Here is a 22,353-nt window from a genome sequence, read left to right as displayed (position 1 = left end):
CTGGTTCGAACGCAGGGGTAAGTAAAGGAAGAGGGTACCTTTTCTTAACTGTAATTTGGTTCAAACCCCGATAATCAATACAAGGACGAAGGGAACCATCCTTCTTACCAACAAAAAAACCCCCAGCGCCCACAGGGGAGGAAGAGGGACAAATAATACCTGCAGCTAGGGAGTCAATAATGTAATCCTCCATGGCCTGTCGTTCAGGTCCAAAAATGGGATACAACCTACTGGTGGGGAGCGGAGCCCCAGGAAGGAGGTCTATGGTGCAGTCATAGGGCCTATGGGGGGGCAGAGTGAGAGCCCTACTCTTGCTGAAGGCTAGTTTTAAATCATGGTACACTGCGGGGACCCTGGAAATGTCGGGAATGTCATCGTTAAGAGGACTAGACTCAGAGGAGTTCCTAACAGGTAAGGCTGACTGAAGGCAATTGGAGTGACAGTAATTAGACCAGGCTTCAATGCGGAGCTCGGACCAGTTTAAATGAGGGTTGTGTTTTTGCAGCCAAGGAAAACCAAGAACTAAAGAAGTTTGACAAACCGGAAATACATAAAAAGAAATCATCTCCCTATGATTTCAGAGAGAACCAGTTCTATAGGTATAGTCTTGTGAGTAATCCTATGCAACCTCCGTCCATCTAAGGCCGAAACTAATCGTGGCGTAGCCAGAGACTCAATCTCAATCTGGGCCTGTTCTACCAACTCACGATCAATTAAGTTCTGCTCACTGCCGGAATCAATGAGTGCTAATAAGTTCTGAGTCTGCTGACTACCAACTAAGGTGGCTGGTAAGGTAAATCTAGGGGCTACACAATCATTAAACTGGTCCGTTAGCTCCCCCGAATAAAATAACGGACCCTGTCTTTTGGCCGGGTGGGACAGGTTGGACAAGCAGCAATAAGGTGATTAGATGAGCCACAGTAAAAACACTGGTTACCCTGTCTACGCCGTTGTCTCTCCTCAGGGGTCAGGTGAGTGCGGCCTACCTGCTTGGGTTCAGGTTCAGGCAGAACTACTTGAGGAAGAGATCTAGCATTGGGTTGTGTGTTTACAGGAAGAGAAGAACGAGCCATGAAACGCTCAGAACGAGCTATCCTTCTCTCACGCATGCGACTGTCAATCCGTGTAGCTAACATAATAAGCCCATTAAGGGTCTTAGGCTCATCAATCAAGGCTAATTCATCCTTCAGAGGCTCATCTAAGGACTGAAAAAATGCTGTTCTAAGGGCACTATCATTCCACCCAGAGGCAGCTGCAAGAGTACGAAACTCTAAGGCTAATTCAGAGACAGGTCTGTTCCTCTGGTTCAAAGCCCATAACTGGTGAGAGACGCTAGTCTGGTCAGTCTCAGAGGAGAAAGTCAGCTTAAACTCAAGGATGAAGTCATCAAAAGAGCAGCCAAACTGGTTACAATTAGAAAGTATAACCCAAGTATACAAGAAATCTTAGAGTCATCATGGGGAAAACTATCAGGAGAACTATTAAAGACGAGTGTACATTGCAACAAAAAACCCTTACAGTTATCTATGTCACCGGAGAATTTCTCCGGAATAGGGGAAGTGACGTCACGAGAGTGTGGAAGACGTTGAGAATCAGGAGCTGCTACAGCACCCTCAGTGGACTCGAAGGTCTGAAGATTTAAAGACTGCTGGAGCAAAGAAGCAATATGACTTAGTTGCTGATTATTCTGTTGGATTTGTTCAGAAAGTGAGCGAAGAGCTGAATCGTGTGAGTGAATCTGGTGAGAATGTTCAGACAAAGTTCTACTGAGATTTTCTGCTGGGTCTGTTTGGCCTGAGTGTTCTGACATCATTTTTGACACTGATCTGACCCACATACAGAAAGAATTCACAGTTGAGAAATCTCACTGTGAAAAATAAGTTTATTTTTTTCCTTAAATCCTACAGGGAAGTGACAGGAGTCTGGTCTCTCCAACTGTGTGAGGGAAAAGGGCAGATAAGAAACAGTGACGGTAATATATCATAAATAATGGTTATTGTTCTTACTAGAAGGGAGACGGGATCCGCCAGGGGAGACGGAGTTAAGGAAGCCGGGAGCAGAGTTCACAGCACTCGTACTTTCCGTGAGGAGTGAGAGGAAGATGAAGTTGAAGTTGCGTTGGAGGGTGGACAGGTTTGCAGGAGGAGAAAGCTTGTCATTGAGTTGTATAGGTCCAGTGAAAGACTGAAGATTCCTTGGTCCTGGAGAGCATGCAGAATCCAGACAGGGAATCATAAAGCTCCAAGCACTAGACGAGTGATCGGAGGATTGTCGCACACACTGGAACACATACCTGAGGCAAAAACACATGCGTCAGAAAAACCGAGACAGACCGATCAAAATACCAGAATAAGCTGGCTTGAGCTGGTTACCACGTAGGCTCAACACTCAGGTGAAGAGTTGCTGGCAGCCACGGCTTAAGTAGCGTTCCCAGCAATCAGAAGATGGAAAACACCTGTCCAGATTCCTCCTGTAACCCTCTGCTGGATGAATAAGGTTAGCAGCAAGCAAAAACAGAGACACTCCCAGATCCCGACATATTTATTAAATTTGTATCTACATTCTTTCACATTAAGTCTTATTCATATTTCATCTTTGTGATTTCCCTGCCTTTCTTTCCCTCTTCACTAATATTACTTGAACTATGAATTTTTCTAAATGTTTTAGCTAATATTTCATTTTTTCTTTATCTTCCGTTACAGTTGTATTATCTATTTTTCATATAGGATATCCATATTCTTTTCTAATACCATTCATTCTTTTAATTGTTTTCCAAATTTGGTTAATTTTTGTTTCTCTCCCTACGGTATTAAAAATGTTTCTCCAATATTCTCTTTTTGCATTCTTAATGATCTTTCTTACCTTTGCTTGCTTTCTTTTATACTCAATTAGATTCAGATAAACTGGGTTACTTTTTAACATTTTAAATGCTTTATTTCATAGTTTTACTACTTCATTACATTCTTTTGTCCAGCATGGCACAATTCTTTTATTGTTCTGTCTTCCTCCTTTTTTAATTGACTCTTCTGCAGCCAGTAAGATTGTTTTACAGATATTTATTTTTAAACTATATATATATCAATCGACATCTATTTCTTGCAATTTCTTTTGAGTTAAATATTAAAATCTTTCCCAATCAGCCTTAGTAAAGTTCCATCTTTTATATAATACTGTATTCCTGTTATTTCTTAATATTCTTGTTATGATTTTAATGGGGTAATGATCACTGCCTACTGTTGTATCTTTGGCAATGTCCCACTCACAGTTATTAGCTAAATAATTTGATACAATTGTGAAATCAATCACAGACTCTGTACCCATTTTTACATTCATTCTTGTTCCTCTTCCATCATTTATACATACCAAATTTTTGATTTCCATTATTTCTTCAATAATTTGTCCATTTTTATCATTACATTTTCCCCATAATGTGCTGTTAGCATTAAAATCTCCACACCAGATAACTTTTCCTTCTAAATACACCATTAATTCATGATAATATTTTACATGGATTATAAAAATTTATTATCTTACATTTTTCTTTTTTTATCATAAATTTCAACTACTATGTATTCTAACTCTTTACCTTTTCCTAATATTTGATATTGTATTACTTCTTTTATAAATATTCCACATCCTCCTCCACTTCCTTCTAGTCTATGCCTTTTGATACTATTGTCCCCTTTAAACACAAAATCTAGGTTTGGCTTTAACCATGTCTCCTGTATACATATAATTTCAGGTTTTCCACCGATTCCATCTATATACCCTTTAAATTCCTGTCCATTAGCGATTAAGCTTCTTTCATTCCACTGTAATATTATCAAGTGTTTCTATCAGCTGGGGTTCCTCCTTGCCTCCCATCTGTTTCCAACGTTAATGTATTAATGTATTCCCAAGGTCCTTCTTAAAACCCTAAGAACGTTTCTGCTCCTCTGACTATTATTTTAATCTTTTGTGTTTAGCATGTTCGGTGCAGTTACAAATAAGCTACAAATAATATCAGTTTTTCCACAGATATTGTGACATTTTCCCCTGATTCTACTTTTCTCTGTTGCTGGAATCCTAATTTGACCTGTATCCCTTGTTCTTTCATTCTGTACATTTTTGACTGCTTCAGCATAGCTTATGTTTTTAGTCATTTTAATTTGTTGAATTTATTTTGCTTTTTTCCTTACCTCACATCCCCCGAATGTAACTCTATGTTGCCCTCCACAATTGCAACATTTTTCCTGCATTTTTCCCCACAACCTTCAATTCGATGGTCTTTTCCACACTTTGGACATGCAGACACCTGCAATGTGTCCATACCTCTGACATTTATAACATCTTAGTGGTGGGGGAATGAAAGGCCTCACAGGAAAACTCAGATATCCTATTTTGATATTTAGTGGCAACACTTTCTTCAAAGTCTATTAAAATTGACAGGCATCCTACTTTTTCTCAGTTTACATTTTATTGTCAATCTCTTGAGATTTTTTACCTTTGCACCAACAATGCATTTTTTAATTTGTCTATATATTCCTCCAGAAGAATGCCATACATTCCCCCCCCCCCCCCCGAATTATTTTATTTTCTCCTATAATCTTCCTCTCTGTCACCGTTTTCCTGTAAATGTTTTCAACTTGTAAAGCCTTTCTTCTTTGTTCTTCGGTTTTACACGACACCAGTATATTTCCATCTCTCAATATCTTCACCATTTCATCTTCTATCTTTTTTTAAAATTTCTTTAGATAGTGAAATAGGACTCAGGTTCTCTTTTTCTTCTTCATTTTTTAGCTTTAATATTATTTTACATTCTTCCCAATTTTCCTCCTAACTAGTCTCTCTTCTTCAGAAATGTTTTCTTCCAGCTCCTTTTACTCCTTTGGCTGTCTAACATCTTTCCTTCTTCTGCTTTACCTCTTCCCCATCCTCTCCCTCTACTTATTGGTGTCCATTCATCAAAGTCCACATTGTCCTCCTGTGTGTCCATTCTGAACCATTCACATACCAGTTTATGCCTCTTACCGCCACTTCCAAGAGTAAATAATCTCCTGCTATCGTCAGTCAACTAACCCCCACTGTTTTCCGGTGTTGTGCTGAAACATAACATAACTTTGTATTTGTTAACGCGCAGTAATTAGGACTTCGGTGAGACGAAACGGACTGAAAACTCGCAAAACAAAACTTCCTCTACACAAATACTATCCGGTTTGTTGCTCGACAAGAAGCTCTCTCATGCACATGCGCAGTCAACCAGTGACAACAGAAGCCTCGCTGGCTGTCTAGCTTCACATAGTCACATATTGTGAGGACAGCAAAGAGGATGTGACCCCCCCTTCCATAAAGATGTCCAACACCAAATATATATATATATATATATTTGGTGTTATATATATATATATATATATATATATATATATATATATACTGGTCCTTCTCAAAATATTAGCATATTGTGATAAAGTTCATTATTTTCCATAATGTCATGATTAAAATTTAACATTCATATATTTTAGATTCATTGCACACTAACTGAAATATTTCAGGTCTTTTATTGTCTTAATACGGATGATTTTGGCATACAGCTCATGAAAACCCAAAATTCCTATCTCACAAAATTAGCATATCATTAAAAGGGTCTCTAAACGAGCTATGAACCTAATCATCTGAATCAACGAGTTAACTCTAAACACCTGCAAAAGATTCCTGAGGCCTTTAAAACTCTCAGCCTGGTTCATCACTCAAAACCCCAATCATGGGTAAGACTGCCGACCTGACTGCTGTCCAGAAGGCCACTATTGACACCCTCAAGCAAGAGGGTAAGACACAGAAATACATTTCTGTACGAATAGGCTGTTCCCAGAGTGCTGTATCAAGGCACCTCAGTGGGAAGTCTGTGGGAAGGAAAAAGTGTGGCAGAAAACGCTGCACAACGAGAAGAGGTGACCGGACCCTGAGGAAGATTGTGGAGAAGGGCCGATTCCAGACCTTGGGGGACCTGCGGAAGCAGTGGACTGAGTCTGGAGTAGAAACATCCAGAGCCACCGTGCACAGGCGTGTGCAGGAAATGGGCTACAGGTGCCGCATTCCCCAGACCTGGGCTACAGAGAAGCAGCACTGGACTGTTGCTCAGTGGTCCAAAGTACTTTTTTCGGATGAAAGCAAATTCTGCATGTCATTCGGAAATCAAGGTGCCAGAGTCTGGAGGAAGACTGGGGAGAAGGAAATGCCAAAATGCCAGAAGTCCAGTGTCAAGTACCCACAGTCAGTGATGGTCTGGGGTGCCGTGTCAGCTGCTGGTGTTGGTCCACTGTGTTTTATCAAGGGCAGGGTCCATGCAGCTAGCTATCAGGAGATTTTGGAGCACTTCATGCTTCCATCTGCTGAAAAGCTTTATGGAGATGAAGATTTCATTTTTCAGCACGACCTGGCACCTGCTCACAGTGCCAAAACCACTGGTAAATGGTTTACTGACCATGGTATCACTGTGCTCAATTGGCCTGCTAACTCTCCTGACCTGAACCCCATAGAGAATCTGTGGGATATTGTGAAGAGAACATTGAGAGACTCAAGACCCAACACTCTGGATGAGCTAAAGGCCGCTATTGAAGCATCCTGGGCCTCCATAACACCTCAGCAGTGCCACAGGCTGATTGCCTCCATGCCACGCCGCATTGAAGCAGTCATTTATGCCAAAGGATTCCCGACCAAGTATTGAGTGCATAACTGTACATGATTATTTGAAGGTTGACGTTTTTTGTATGAAAAACACTTTTCTTTTATTGGTCGGATGAAATATGCTAATTTTGTGAGATAGGAATTTTGGGTTTTCATGAGCTGTATGCCAAAATCATCCGTATTAAGACAATAAAAGACCTGAACTATTTCAGTTAGTGTGCAATGAATCTAAAATATAGGAATGTTAAATTTTCACCATGACATTATGGAAAATAATGAACTTTATCACAATATGCTAATATTTTGAGAAGGACCTGTATATATATATATATAAAAACAATAATATAGAAATGTTAAATAAAATTACAACTCAAGCAGCTTAAATTATAAACATAAAATGCATTTCTTAATTACTAAAATATCGTGACCCCCCACCCCACCACCCCCTATTTCTCCAAGTGGTTTGGTCCATATGCTGTTTCCAACTGGTGGGGCTACCTGCAGCTCCTCTCGCAGCTCCATGTTTCAGTGAGCGACAAACTCACCTGATGAGGAAACTGCACCAATGTGTGAAAGCCAGGAAGTAATTTATCACAGAACTTATTCAATGAGCACAACGCTGTAACATGAAAAGAGACATTTGTCTTTTAATTTAATTTTGAGGTCAGAGTTTTGATTAATTTTTGTAGGCTAGTAGTTATCACTTGACTTAGATGTTCAGTTCAACAGATATCTAATTTCTTTTCAAGTCAAAGATTGTTCAGTTTTGTTTGTTAAAAAACTTGATACAAAATATTGTTCTGCTTCTTTGGAAAAAATATATTTTTATATGCATATTAGTTTTTTGTTTGTTTGTTTTGTAGTGTGTGTGTGTGTGTGATTGTGTGTGAGATTGTATGTGTGTACAATTGTCAGCTAACCAGGTCAGTTAAAATGGCAGAGAAAAAATAAATTACAAACATCTGATAATTTTTTAGTGCTCCAAAACAGCAAGTAAATAGAAAACCACAGTAATATGAAGTCATTTTGATAAAGGAATGAAATGCTTATGAATATGTTTTACAATGGCTTCATTAGGCAAAGTCAAGTCAGCTGTGCTCAGAGAGCCAGGTTCAATCAGACAGAGGCGTTGAGTTTCAGGTCAGTTTGTTCAGCTTTTGTTTATCAATGTTATGAAATAAGAAGAACTCTATTATTTAGACATATAGGGTTGTAGAGTTGCTGTGTTTAATTGCGTTTTGGGTGAAAATAAATTCTCTTAGACGTAATCATAAAGGTGAAACATTGCCACCGTCCTCCTAACACCATTGTTGACATTGCTGGTTGAACATAGAAAAACATATATACAGGTAAAATATGGACTAATAATGAATAATGCTATAACTACTATTAGCAATAAATAGAAAGGAAGATAGCTTTTTTTTCATGTCCTGCCTACGAATTGACTGGATTGAATTGATTTTGTAAAGTGCCTTGAGATGATGTGTTGTGAATTGCCGCTATATAAAAAAACTGAATTAAATTGACCCTTTGACCCGGTATGGAAGAAGCGGCTATAGAAAATGAATGAATGAATTTAACTGAATTACCCTGATCCCATCTAATGTCCGAGATCTGTTTGAACAGGTCATCATTAAACAAGCTAACAACATTCATCTGGAAGCAAAACATCAACTGTCCTCTGAGGAGGTTTTATTGGAGTCAGGGAGAAGATACAGGGTTCCTTTATGTGAACACGATCATAGTAAACATTCATTAATTCCTATCAATCAATCAAACTAATAAATGACCAGTTGGAAGAAGATGAACAGAAACAAAGATAAATGGTGGGATGTGTTTGAAGATTTTTACTCTGAACTTTGTTAAATCTATTTATTATTGCCATTGATGTTGCTGGTGTTGCTGTATTTCTGTATTATGTTGCAGCATTGCCCTTTGTCCAACACAGATTTCTCCTGGAGGAGACTAATAAACATACCTTGATCTGGACCTTCACAAATCATAACATGATCTGGTTCTGCTTGTTTAACTCTTTAATTAATTTTTACTGGATCAAATATTAGACATCAGTTCATCATGTTTCTGTGACTTTAAGATTCAGATAAATTAATTTTATACATATACATTATTTATTTATTCTTTCAGTTTTAACCTGCATCCTGTTGGCTTCAGCTCACATGTTTTATTATTTATTCAGATTTTCTGTGAAACTTGAATAATTTGGCTGCAGAATCTGAGTTTGTATTGGTGGAGCGGCTGGTGGAGCTGACAGAGTTTAAGAACTGAAGTCAGCAGGTCTTTATTGAAGCTGCAGCATGTTGTCATTAATATTAATGAGAGCTCTTTAACTGGTTCTGTTGGACTGTTTTAACCTGCATCCTGTTGGCTTCAGCTCACATGTTTTATTCTTTATTCAGATTGGAGTCCTGCAGCTTGTCAGAGATCAGCTGTGCTTCTCTGGTCTCAGCTCTGAAGTCCAACCCGTCTCATCTGACAGAACTGGACCTGAGCAACAACAACCTGAAAGATTCTGGAGTGAAGGAGCTCTGTGGTTTTCTACAGATTCCTTTCTGCAAACTACAGATATTGAAGTAAGACACAATGTTTTAGTTTAGTTCTGATATTTCTGATGTGAAAGTTGTGTTGACACTAAACTGCAGACATATGGCTGATATTATACTGATCCACACTGAGGATCTTCATGGTAAAGACTGTTTTTTCTCCACTGGATTGGTCTAGTTAAAGTTTCTTTCTTTTTCAAACTTCCTCCCATGATTTATTAAATAATGAGCAGAAAACATGAAACAATGAGTTGAATTTCAGTGTGGGGTTGCAGCTATTATCCAGAACTTGCCAGAATCCAGTGAATTTAGAGCTGATAATGCAGGAAGTTCCCATTCCCAGCAGCATTATTTAATAATGTTGAGCCAACATAGGCAGCGGTGTGGGACGCATAAAGAATCCCAGAAACTCTCCAAGACTTCAGGCCTGGAGAGGACACTTGGTGCTCTCGTTCTCCTCCTCTGTATGAGGAAAGGAGATCCCAGTGCTGCTGTTGCATCTCTCAGTAACATCTACAGAGAGGGTGGATGATCTGTACTGGAAGGTGAAGGCATAGTTAGGCTTTAGTGTCCCTGCCCATCAGCTCCAATGTTAGTAGCTGTATGTTTGTGTTTTCATCCAGAGAATGTTTCTCTTGTTTTAATGGCCTGTGGTCAAATGGTTTTAATAGATATAAGAAGAAAAACTGCAGATAAAAAGGAAGATAGAAGGCATGAAAAATACTGATGGTTCATTTATTTGAATGGTTTTAATCTCTTTAAACCTTCATCAGATCAGTTTTTCTACATTTTCTCCAGGATGACTTTAAAACAGTTCAGTTCATATTTCTGTGAATAATTTGATAGAATTCAGCTGAAAACAAACTTCATATCTTCTCTTCTAGTAAATATTTTCCTGAGTTTGTCCCTGGACTTGGAGCCAGTGTTTAATTGTGTCCCTCTTTGTAACTGAGTTGGACCCCCTGATCTAAGGTCAGAACATCACAGCATTAGGACACCCAGTGTGTATAAATCCCCTTCATGTGAAGCAGGTCAGAGGGGATTCAACCCAATTTAGAAAAGTGAATTTCAGCTCCTGGAATCTGTCTGACAGTAACAAATAGATAATCACTGATTAATGCTTCAACACTTTTAGAACCTCTGGAATTATTTTACTGACTAAAATACTAGAACACATGTCTCAGTACCAGGTTCTGGTTCTTTGTGTTTCAGCTCTTCAAGTCAGTTTTACATGAAATATTCTCCATGACATCATGTTTTTATGGCTGTGGAATAATTGAAATAGTTGAATGTATCTGCATCAATCTACATTTGTTCATATTTGCTCAAACATTCCTCCTCACTGGTTTGTGTTCACTTAAAATTGAACAATTTGGCCACAGAACCTGAGTTTGTATTGATGGAGCTGCTGGTGGAGCTGACAGAGTTAAAGAACTGAAATCAGCAGGTCTTTATTGAAGCAGCAGCATGTTGTCATTAATATTAATGAGAGCTCTTTCACTGGTTCTGTTGGACTGTTTTAACCTGTATCCTGTTGGCTTCAGCTCACATGTTTTACTCTTTATTCAGATTGGAGTCCTGCAGCTTGTCAGAGATCAGCTGTGCTTCTCTGGTCTCAGCTCTGAAGTCCAACCCGTCCCATCTGACAGAACTGGACCTGAGTAGGAACAACCTGAAAGATTCTGGAGTGAAGGAGCTCTGTGGTTTTCTACAGACTCCTCTCTACAAACTACAGATATTGAGGTAAGACACCATGTTTTAGTTTAGTTCTGATATTTCTGATGTGAAAGTTGTGTTGAAACTAAACTGCAGACATATGGCTGATATTATACTGATCCACATTGAGGATCCTCAAGGTAAAGTCTGGTTTCATCTCCACTGGTTTGGTCTAGATAAAGTTCCTTTCTTTTTCAAACTTCCTCACATGATTTATTAAATAATGAGCAGAAAACAAGAAAGAATGAGTTGAATTTCAGTGTGGGGTTGCAGCTATTATCCAGAACTTCCCAGAATCCAGTGGATTTAGAGCTGATAATGCAGGAAATTCCCACTCCCATTCCTAGCAGCATTATTTATTAATGTTGAACCAACATAGGCAGCGGTGAGGAACGCAGTAAGAATCCCAGAAACTCTCTAAGACTTCAGTCCTGGAGAGGACACTTGGTGCTCCCTTTTCTCCTCCTCTGTATGAGGCTACGAGCTCCCGGTGCTGCTGTTGCATCTCTCAGTAACATCTACAGAGAGGGTGGATGATCTGGACTGGAAGGTGGAGGCATTGTTAGGCTTTAGTGTTCTTGCCCATCAGCTCCAATGTTAGTAGTTGTATGTTTGGGTTTTCATCCAGTGAATATTTTCCTTGTTTTAATGGCCTGTGATCAAATGGTTTTATTAGAAATAAGAAGAAAAACTGCTGATAAAGAGGAAGATAGAAGACATGAAAAATACTGATGGTTCATTAATTTGAATGTTTTTAATCTCTTTAAACCTTCATCAGATCAGTTGTTCTACATTGTCTACAGGATGACTTTAAAACAGTTCAGTTCATATTTCTGTGAATAATTTGATAGAATTAGGCTGAAAACAAAGTTCATATCTTCTATTCTAGTAAATATTTTCCTAAGTTTGTCCCTGGACTTGGAGCCAGTGTTTTTTAATTGTATTCCTCTGTGTAACTGAGTTGGACCCCCTGATCGAAGGCCAGAACAGGACAGCATTCGGACCACCAGTGTGTATAAATCCCACTCATGTGAAGCAGGTCAGAGGGGACTCAACCCAATTTAGAAAAGTGAATTTCAGCTCCTGTAATCTGACAGTAACAAATATATAATCACTGATTGATGCTTCAACACTTTTAGAAGCTCTGGAATGATTTTACTGACTAAAATACTCAAACACAACATATCTCAGTACCAGGTTCTGGTTCTGTGTGTCTTAGCTCTTCAAGTCAGTTTTCCATGAAATATTCTCCATAACATCATGTTTTTATGGCTGTGGAATAATTGAAATAGTTGAATTTAGCTGTATTAATCTACATTTGTTCATATTTGCTCAAAAATACCTCCTCACTTGTTTGTTTTCTGTGAATTTGGCTGCAGAACCTGAGTTTGTATTGATGGAGCTGCTGGTGGAGCTGACAGAGTTTAAGAGCTGAAGTCAGCAGGTCTTTATTGAAGCAGCAGCATGTTGTCATATATATTAATGAGAGCTCTTTAACTGGTTCTGTTGGACTGTTTTAACCTGCATCCTTTTGTCTTCAGCTCACATGTTTTATTCTTTATTCAGATTGAAGAGCTGCAGTTTGTCAGAGATCAGCTGTGCTTCTCTGGGCTCAGCTCTGAAGTCCAACCCATCCCATCTGACAGAACTGGACTTGAGTGATAACAAAGACCTGAAAGATTCTGGAGTGAAGGACCTCTGTGGTTTTTTACAGACTCCTCTCTGCAAACTAATGGTATTGAGGTAAGACACACTGTTTTAGTTTACTTCTGATATTTCTGATGTGAAAGTTGTGTTGACATTAAACTGCAGACATATGGCTGATATTATACTGATCCACACTGAGGATCTTCAAGGTAAAGTCTGGTTTTATCTCCACTGATTTGGTCTAGATAAAGTTCCTTTCTTTTTCAAACTTCCTCCCATGATTTACTAAATAATTAGCAGAAAACAAGAAAGAATGAGTTGAACTTCAGTGTGGGGTTGCAGCTATTATCCAGAACTTACCAGAATCCAGTGGATTTAGAGCTGATAATGCAGGAAATTCCCACTCCCATTCCCAGCAGCATTATTTAATAATGTTGAGCCAACATAGGCAGCGGTGTGGAACGCAGGAAGAATCCCAGAAACTCTCTAAGACTTCAGTCCTGGAGAGGACACTTGGTGCTCCCATTCTCCTCCTCTGTATGAGGCTACGAGCTCCCGGTGCTGCTGTTGCATCTCTCAGTAACATCTACAGAGAGGGTGGATGATCTGGACTGGAAGGTGGAGGCATTGTTAGGCTTTAGTGTCCCTGCCCATCAGCTCCAATGTTAGTAGCTCTATATTAGGGTTTTCATCCATAGAATGTTTCACTTCTTTTAATGGCCTGTTGTCAAATGGCTTTATTAAAAATAAGAAGAAAAACTGCTGATAAAGAGGAAGACAGAAGACATGAAAAATACTGATGGTTCATTTATTTGAATATTTTTAATCTCTTTAAACCTTCATCAGATCAGTTTTTCTACATTTTCTCCAGAATGACTTTAAAACAGTTCAGTTCATATTTCTGTGAATAATTTGATAGAATTCAGCTGAAAACAAAGTTCATATCTTCTATTCTAGTAAATATTTTCCTGAGTTTGTCCCTGGACTTGGAGCCAGTGTTTAATTGTGTCACTCTGTGTAACTGAGTTGGACCCCCTGATCTAAGGTCAGAACAGGACAGCATTTGGACCCCCAGTGTGTATAAATCCCCCTCATGTGAAGCAGGTCAGAGGGGATTCAACCCAATCTAGAAAAGTGAATTTCAGCTCCTGGAATCTGTCTGACAGTAACAAATATATAATCACTGATTGATGCTTCAACACTTTTAGAAGCTCTGGAATGATTTTACTGACTAAAATACTAGAACACATGTCTCAGTACCAGGTTCTGATTCTGTGTGTTTCAGCTCTTCAAGTCAGTTTTCCATTAAATATTCTCCATGACATCATGTTTTTATGGCTGTGAAATAATTCAAATAGTTGAATTTATCTGCATTAATCTACATTTGTTCATATTTCCTCCAAAATTCCTCCTGACTTGTTTGTTTTCTGTGAAACTTGAATAATTTGGCTCCAGAACCTGAGTTTGTATTGATGGAGCTGCTGGTGGAGCTGACAGAGTTTAAGAGCTGAAGTCAGCAGGTCTTTATTGAAGCAGCAGCATGTTGTCATTAATATTAATGAGAGCTCTTTAACTGGTTCTGTTGGACTGTTTTAACCTGCATCCTGTTGGCTTCAGCTCACATGTTTTATTATTTATTCAGATTGAAGCTCTGCAGTTTGTCAGAGATCAGCTGTGCTTCTCTGGTCTCAGCTCTGAAGTCCAAAACGTCCCATCTGACAGAACTTGACCTGAGCTGGAACGAACTGAAAGATTCTGGAGTGAAGGAGCTCTGTGGTTTTCTACAGACTCCTTTCTGCAAACTACAGATATTGAAGTAAGACACCATGTTTTAGTTTAGGTATGATATTTCTGAAGTGAAAGTTGTGTTGTCTCTAAACTGCAGACATATGGCTGATATTATACTGATCCACATTGAGGATCTTCATGGTAATGTCTGGTTTCTTGTCCACTGGTTTGGTGTAGTTAAAGTTTCTTTCTTTTTCAAACTTCCTCCCGTGATTTATTAAATTACCATCAAAAAACATGAAATAATGAGTTGAATTTCAGTGTGGGGTTGCAGCTATTATCCAGAACTTACCAGAATCCAGTGGATTTAGAGCCGATAATGCAGGAAATTCTCACTCCCATTCCCAGTAGCATTATTTAATAATGTTAAGCAAACATAGGCAGCAGTGTGGAACGCAGGAAGAATCCCAAAAACTCTCTAAGACTTCAGTCCTGGAGAGGACACTTGGTGCTCCCATTCTCCTCATCTGTATGAGGCTACGAGCTCCTGGTGCTGCTGTTGCATCTCAGTAACATCTACAGAGAGGGTGGACGATCTGGACTGGAAGGTGGAGGCATTGTTAGGCTTTAGTGTCCCTGCCCATCAGCTCCAATGTTAGTAGCTGTATGTTTGGGTTTTCATCCAGAGAATGTTTCCCTTCTTTTAATGGCCTGTTGTCAAATTGTTGTAATAGAAATAAGAAGAAAAACTGCCTATATAGAGGAAGATAGAAGACATGACAAATACTGATGGTTCATTTATTTGAATGGTTTTAATCTCTTTAAACCTTCATCAGATCAGTTTTCTACATTGTCTACAGGATGACTTTAAAACAGTTCAGTTCATACTTCTGTGAATAATTTGATAGAATTCAGCTGAAAAACAAAGTTCATATCTTCTATTCTAGTAAATATTTTCTTTAGTTTGTCCCTGGACTTGGAGCCAGTGTTTAATTGTGTCCCTCTGTGTAACTGAGTTGGACCCCCTGATCTAAGGTCAGAACAGGACAGCATTAGGACACCCAGTGTGTATAAATCCCACTCATGTGAAGCAGGTCAGAGGGGATTCAACCCAATCTAGAAAAGTGAATTTCAGCTCCTGGAATCTGTCTGACAGTAACAAATATATAATCACTGATTGAAGCTTCAACACTTTTAGAAGCTCTGGAATGATTTTACTGACTAAAATACTCAAACACAACATGTCTCAGTACCAGGTTCTGGTTCTGTGTGTTTCAACTCTTCAAGTTAGTTTTACATGAAATATTCTCCATGCCATCATGTTTTTATGGCTGTGGAATAATTCAAATAGTTGAATTTATCTGCATTAATCTACATTTTGTTCATATGTGCTCCAAAATTCCTCTTCACTTGTTTGTTTTCACTTAAAATTGAATAATTTGGCTGCAGAACCTGAGTTTGTATTGATGGAGCTGCTGGTGGAGCTGACAGAGTTTAAGAGCTGAAGTCAGCAGGTCTTTATTGAAGCAGCAACGTGTTATCATATATATTAATGAGAGCTCTTTAACTGGTTCTGTTGGACTGTTTTAACCTGCATGCTGTTGGCTTCAGCTCACATGTTTTATTCTTTATTCAGATTGGAGCGCTGCAGTTTGTCAGAGATCAGCTGTGTGTCTCTTGGCTCAGCTCTGAAGACCAATCCGTCCCATCTGACAGAACTGGACCTGAGCTACAACGAAGACCTGAAAGATGCTGGAGTGAAGGAGCTCTGTGGTTTTCTACAGACTCCTCTCTGCAAACTACAGATATTGAAGTAAGACACCATGTTTTAGTTTAGTTGTGAAAGTTGTGTTGACACTCTACTGCAGACATATGGCTGATATTATACTGATCTACAGCGAGGATCTTCATGGTAAAGTCAGGTTTCTTCTCCACTGATGTGGTCTAGTAAAAGTTTCTTTCTTTTTCAAACTTCCTCCCATGATTTATTAAATAATTAACAGAAAACATGAAACAATGAGTTGAATTTCAGTGTGGGGTTGCAGCTATTATCCAGAACTTCCCAGAATCCAGTGGATTTAGAGCTGATAATCCAGGAAATTCCCACTCTCATTCCCAGCAGCATTATTTAATAATGTTGAGCCAACATAGGCAGCGGTGAGGAACGCAGGAAGAATCCCAGAAACTCTCTAAGACTTCAGTCCTGGAGAGGACACTTTGTTCTCCCGTTCTCCTCCTCTGTACGAGGCTACGAGCTCCTGGTGCTGCTGTTGCATCTCTCAGTAACATCTACAGAGAGGGTGGATGATCTGGACTGGAAGGTGGAGGCATTGTTAGGCTTTAGTGTCCCTGCCCATCAGCTCCAATGTTAGTAGCTGTATGTTTGGGTTTTCATCCAGAGAATGTTTCCCTTGTTTTAATGGCCTGTGGTCAAATGGTTTTAATAGATATAAGAAGAAAAACTGCAGATAAAAAGGAAGATAGAAGGCATGAAAAATACTGATGGTTCATTTATTTGAATGGTTTTAATCTCTTTAAACCTTCATCAGATCAGTTTTTTGACATTTTCTCCAGGATGACTTTGAAACAATTCAGTTCACATTTCTATGAATAATTTGATAGAATTTAGTTGAAAAACAAAGTTCATATCTTCTATTCTAGTAAATATTTTCCTGAGTTTCTCCCTTGGAGCCAGTGTTTAATTGTGTCCCTAAGTGTAACTGAGTTGGACCCCCTGATCTAAGGTCAGAACAGGACAGCTTTCGGACCCCCAGTGTGTATAAATCCCCCTCACGTGAAGCAGGTCAGAGGGGATTCAACCCTATTTAGAAAAGTGAATTTCAGCTCCTGGAATCTGTCTGACAGTAACAAATATATAATCACTGATTGATGCTTCAACACTTTTAGAAGCTCTGGAATGATTTTACTGAACGCAGTCTACTGATGGCCTCATTGCACTTGAAGGAACTGCAGAGCCCAAGTGATTTAAATCTAGGGTCTACAAGTGTTGCTAGGGTTAACACACGTAATGACTCCAGATTGGAAGCAGTGTCTGTGACTCAATGCTTCAGGTGTTCATGTAGGTGTATGGCTTACTGTGTGTGCAAGGTTGAAGCACACACAGACTTTGAAATTTTTTTTTTGGGTTACCGCACTGGACGCCTCGCAGCGCCTATCTCCTCTAGTGCAAGATAGAGCATTTTCATCATCAAGATGACTTTGACCCTGACCCTCGAATCTGTTCAGACAACCCCACTATAGCTTGATGGAAAGGAGCAAGCACAAGAAGTGTTTGTCCTATAATGGTATACTCATCAGCTGTAAATGGAGTCAAATCTCTTTTTAGAGAGGCCAGAGATACCCATACTGGTTCCTTCTCATTATGTAAAATTATGCCCAATCTAATCCCACTCCCATTCAGAATGAGTCCTGTGGCTCTCACATTTTTGTCATCTTCATTTAGTCTTTCGGCAATATATTGAACATGAATTTCTATGAAGGACCAGTTAAGATTTTAACTGTAGTAAAGGCCAGTTAAAGTAAAAAAGTAATAATGAATAAATAATAAAAAAAATAACAAATGAGGAAACAGACCATGTGTGCAAAGTTACCTTTTATTAATTTATGAATTGATTCCTTTAAACAATGACATTACTTTGACATTTCAAATTGCTGAATTGAAAGAAAAAAAGGCACATAGCAAGAGAACTGTACTCGATGAACAAAAGTGCATAACGGCATTACATTCACAATTTAGATACTGTACCTCAATGGTTCACAGCCCTGGTCTCCAGTGACCCCTTCCTTGCAAATTTTAGATGTGTGTCTGCTCCAGCACACCTGATTCAAATCCTGACATGACGACCTAAGCAGGCATCAAGAATGGAGGGCCAAATTTTAACAAAATTAAACAAATAAAAACTTAAATAAATAAATAAATAAATAGATGTTGTTATGTATCATAAGTGAAGTAATTAAATAAATTAAATAAATGTAACATTTAACGTGCCATTAAGTTAAAGATACCATTTATTTATTTAATACATCATATATCAAGGCACTGTCCCCGACCGCCACGCAATGTTGAAGAGGCGTGTCAACCATGACAGCCCTACAACATCCAGAGACTTAAGGCCTGCCACCGCGGAGCTTTTTAACCACCTCGGTGACTTCAGCCTGGGTGATGAAAGAGTCCGACCCCAAGTCCCCAGCCTCTGTTTCCACCAGGGAATGCGTGATGGCAGGATTGAGGAGATCCTCGAAGTACTCCTTACCCCTACCAGGGGTATTTAAGCCCCAGACAACATGGCTTCTAGGATCATTCAGGCTCTCAAACCCCTCCACCACGTTAAGGTGGCATTTCTCAGCCTCCCTGGTCAGGCCTAGGCCCGGGACACGCTGGAGGGACTATGTCTCTCAGCTGGCCTAGTAACGCCTTGGGCTCCGGAGGAGCTGGAGGAGGTGTCTGGGGAGAGGGACGTCTGGGCGTCTCTGCTGAGTTTGCTGCCCAGGCGACCCGGTCCCGGATAAAGCAGAAGACGACGAGACGGGACAAGATCAGACATCAAATAAATGTTCCATTATATTATGAAATAGACTATTATATAATTAAATGTGCCGTTAAATATTTAAATTCAATTTTAAAGATGGCATTACTTAATTAGTGTTATGTTTAATTATTTAATGATGTATTAAATAAAGAAAATTGCACATTTAATGGTACATTCACATTTTTTCTATTTCAGAATGTATTTATTTAATATCTTCCCTTTTAATCTTCAATAACCAACTGATGAAGCCTGTAAATCACCCATTTAATTAAGTCAGGTGTGTGGCAGCAAGGAGAGACAACTAAAACATGCAGTACAGTGGTCCCTGAGGACCAGACTTAGGAACCAGTAGGCACTGCGTCTTCACACCGTGACATTAAACTCTCATGAAGTTCGGTAATATTGGCAACTTTCCTGTCAGTTCTGTCAGTTTAATAGATAAATCCTTAGTTCTGACTTCACGTTGCAGATCCAACTTTACCAGGTTGACTTCTCTACTGGCATTTGCTCCCTTGATTGATGTTTTGAATGGGAGCGGAAAACATCGATCGAAAGCACTGTTGGTTTTTGGGTCATGTTGTTCGTTTGACTTGCATTGTAGGATAGGCTTATTGGAAAAAACTACAAAATGGCGGCATTGGTCCTAGTTTATTTTATTCCTATTGGTTAACTCCCATCTGCTTCCGATCTTTACTAACGCTGATTCCCATCCCATGGGATTCACGAAGAAATGTCAGCGTCAATTGTACATTTGCAAACATTTGGTCCAAAATTCCTCCTGACTACTTTGTTTCCGGTGAAACTTGAATAATTTGGCTGCACAACCTGAGTTTGTATTGATGGAGCTGCTAGTGGAGCTGACAGAGTCTAAGAGCTGAAGTCAGCATATCTTTATTGAAGCAGCAGCATGTTGTCATTAATATTAATGAGAGCTCTTTAACTGTTTCTGTTGGACTGTTTTAACCTGCATCCTGTTGGCTTCAGCTCACATATTTTATTCTTTATTCAGATTGTGGCGCTGTAGTGTGTCAGAGATCAGCTGTGCTTCTCTGAGCTCAGCTCTGAAGTCCAACCCGTCCCATCTGACAGAACTGGACCTGCGTCAGAACAACCTAAAAGATGCTGGAGTGAAGGAGCTCTGTGGTTTTCTACAAACTCCTCTCTGCAAACTACAGACATTGAGGTAAGACACCATGTTTTAGTTTAGTTCTGATATTTCTGATGTGAAAGTTGTGTTGACACTAAACTGTAGACATATGGCTGATATCATACTGATCCACACTGAGGATCGTCATAGTAAAATCTGGTTTCTTTTCCACTGGTTTGGTCTAGTTCAAGTTTCTGTCTTTTTCCAACTTCCTCCCGTGATTTATTAAATAATGAGCAGAAAACATGAAACAATTAGTTGAATTTCCGTGTGGGGTTGCAGCTATTATCCAGAACATCCCAGAATCCAGTGGATTTAGAGCTGATAACGCAATAAATTCCCACTCCCATTCCCAGCAGCATTATTTAATAATGCTGAACCAACATAGGCAGCGGTGTGGAACGCAGGAAGAATCCCAGAAACTCTCTAAGACTTCAGTCCTGGAGAGGACACTTGGTGCTCCCGTTCTCCTCCTCTGTACGAGGCTACGAGCTCCTGGTGCTGCTGTTGCATCTCTCAGTAACATCTTCAGAGAGGGTGGATGATCTGGACTGGAAGGTGGAGGCATTGTTAGGCTTTAGTGTCCCTGCCCAAAAGCTCCAATAAATAAATGCTCAATAAATAAACAGGCATAGGATTAAATACACAGAAATGCAGTACATGAATACATGTAGGCAGTAATTAAATTATTCATTGAGACATAAATGTATATATCTAATTTAATTATCTTCTTTATTTCTTCTATTTATTTATCATTACAATTTTCTACGTTATTTATTAATAACTTGCTATGTTTTTATGCCTGTGCTTTTTACATTTCTGTATGCATTTCTGTGTCATTACGCAAATGAGGAGGGGCTGTGTCCTCAGGTGTCAACTTCTGCCTATTGGCTGGTTAGCTTTAGCATAGCTCCAATCTCTATGGCTTTTTTCCACCAAAATGCATTATTTAGCAGCAGGGAACTCGGCAGACAGACGTTCAGTGTCCGACCACTGAATTCAATTCAATTCAATTCAGTTTATTTATATAGCGCCAATTCACAACACATCTTGTCTTAAGGTACTTCACAAAAGTCAGGTACATACATTCCAATTAATCATAATCATTGAACAGTGCAGTCAGATTCAGTTATTTATTCAAATTGGACAAAAAGATTTTCTATCCAAGGAGACCCAGCAGATTGCATCCAGTCAGTGACTTGCAGCATTCACTCCTCCCGAATGAGCATGTAGAGACAGTGGACAGTCACTGGTGTTGACTTTGCAGCAATCCCTCATACTGAGCATGCATGTAGCGACATTGGAGAGGAAATACTCCCTTTTAACAGGAAGAAACCTCCAGCAGAACCAAGCTCAGTGTGAGCGGCCATCTGCAACGACCGACTGGGGCTTTGAGAGAACAGAGCAGAGACACAAAAAGAACAAAGAAGAACTGATCCAGGAGTCCTTTCTATGGGAAGGAAAAGTAAATGTTAATGAATGTAGCTCCTTTAGTCGTTTCACCTAGAAAGAACAGATAAACTCTGAGCCAGTTTTCAAGGTTAGAGTCTGAAAGAGAGCACATATAATTAGTCACAGTAAAAGCTCAGTCAATTGCCATGTCTAGGAGAGAGAAAGGGGTTAAACACTGAAAGACAGGGCCATGTGGATCATCGGTAGAGGGTGAGCATTAAGTTGTTGCCAGCAGAAGCTTGGACGATGCCCCTCTGCAGAAAGGTGTCACAGGTAGACACAGAGTCAGGCCAGGTGTAGCTTCGAGGAAGAGAAAAGAGAGGGAACAAAGTTAAAAGCTGAAATAACAGCAAATAATGCAAAATTGGAGAGTATTGTGAGAATGTAGTGAAGAGGGTGAAAGTGGTAATTATGTCTTCCAGCAGCCTAAGCCTATAGCAGCATAACTACAGAGATAGTTCAGGATAACCTAAGCCACTCTTAACTATAAGCTTTATCAAAAAGGAAAGTTTTAAGCCTAGCCTTAAAAGTCAACAGTTTGTCCATCTAGAGCCCACTGGTGGCCATTGTTATACTAAAAACCACAACGATAGGGATACCTCCCCCTGTCAGATTGATTATAACCATTGGAAAAGAGAGGGGGTCATACAGGTAGCAGCAATGGAGGCTGTTTGCACCTCAACCATAACTGAGCCGGTTTAGTTTTAACCTGACTCCCTCTTGTTCCATCCAACAGGGAGGGAAGAAGATGGAGGTAAAAAAAATAAGGAAAATAGCTCAGGATAACCTACGCCACTCTTATTATTAGCTTTATCAAAAAGGAAAGTTTTAAGTCTAGCCTTAAAAGTAGACAGGGTGTCTGCATCATGGACTAAAACTGGGAGCTGGT

The 22,353-nt window shown here is 39.4% G+C and overlaps 1 protein-coding gene across 1 annotated transcript in view; it reads left to right on the top strand.

Moving 5' to 3' along the window:
* The first annotated feature begins 368 nt into the window (after positions 1–368).
* LOC124865157 (ribonuclease inhibitor-like) overlaps positions 369–22,353 on the top strand; it is a 33,235-nt gene continuing 11,250 nt past the window's right edge. The window contains exons 1-8 of the mRNA XM_047360122.1: positions 369–411; positions 965–971; positions 9,081–9,254; positions 10,794–10,967; positions 12,507–12,683; positions 14,230–14,403; positions 15,952–16,128; positions 19,875–20,048. Of these exons, the coding sequence (XP_047216078.1) occupies positions 369–411; positions 965–971; positions 9,081–9,254; positions 10,794–10,967; positions 12,507–12,683; positions 14,230–14,403; positions 15,952–16,128; positions 19,875–20,048 (1,100 nt within the window). The remainder of the gene's footprint in view (positions 412–964; positions 972–9,080; positions 9,255–10,793; positions 10,968–12,506; positions 12,684–14,229; positions 14,404–15,951; positions 16,129–19,874; positions 20,049–22,353) is intronic.

The sequence above is a fragment of the Girardinichthys multiradiatus genome, unplaced genomic scaffold (assembly GCF_021462225.1).
Source record: "Girardinichthys multiradiatus isolate DD_20200921_A unplaced genomic scaffold, DD_fGirMul_XY1 scaffold_30, whole genome shotgun sequence".
Classification (NCBI taxonomy): Eukaryota; Metazoa; Chordata; class Actinopteri; order Cyprinodontiformes; family Goodeidae; genus Girardinichthys; species Girardinichthys multiradiatus.
The sequence above is the reverse complement of the archived record's forward strand: the minus strand, read 5'-3'. Positions and strand labels throughout refer to the sequence as shown.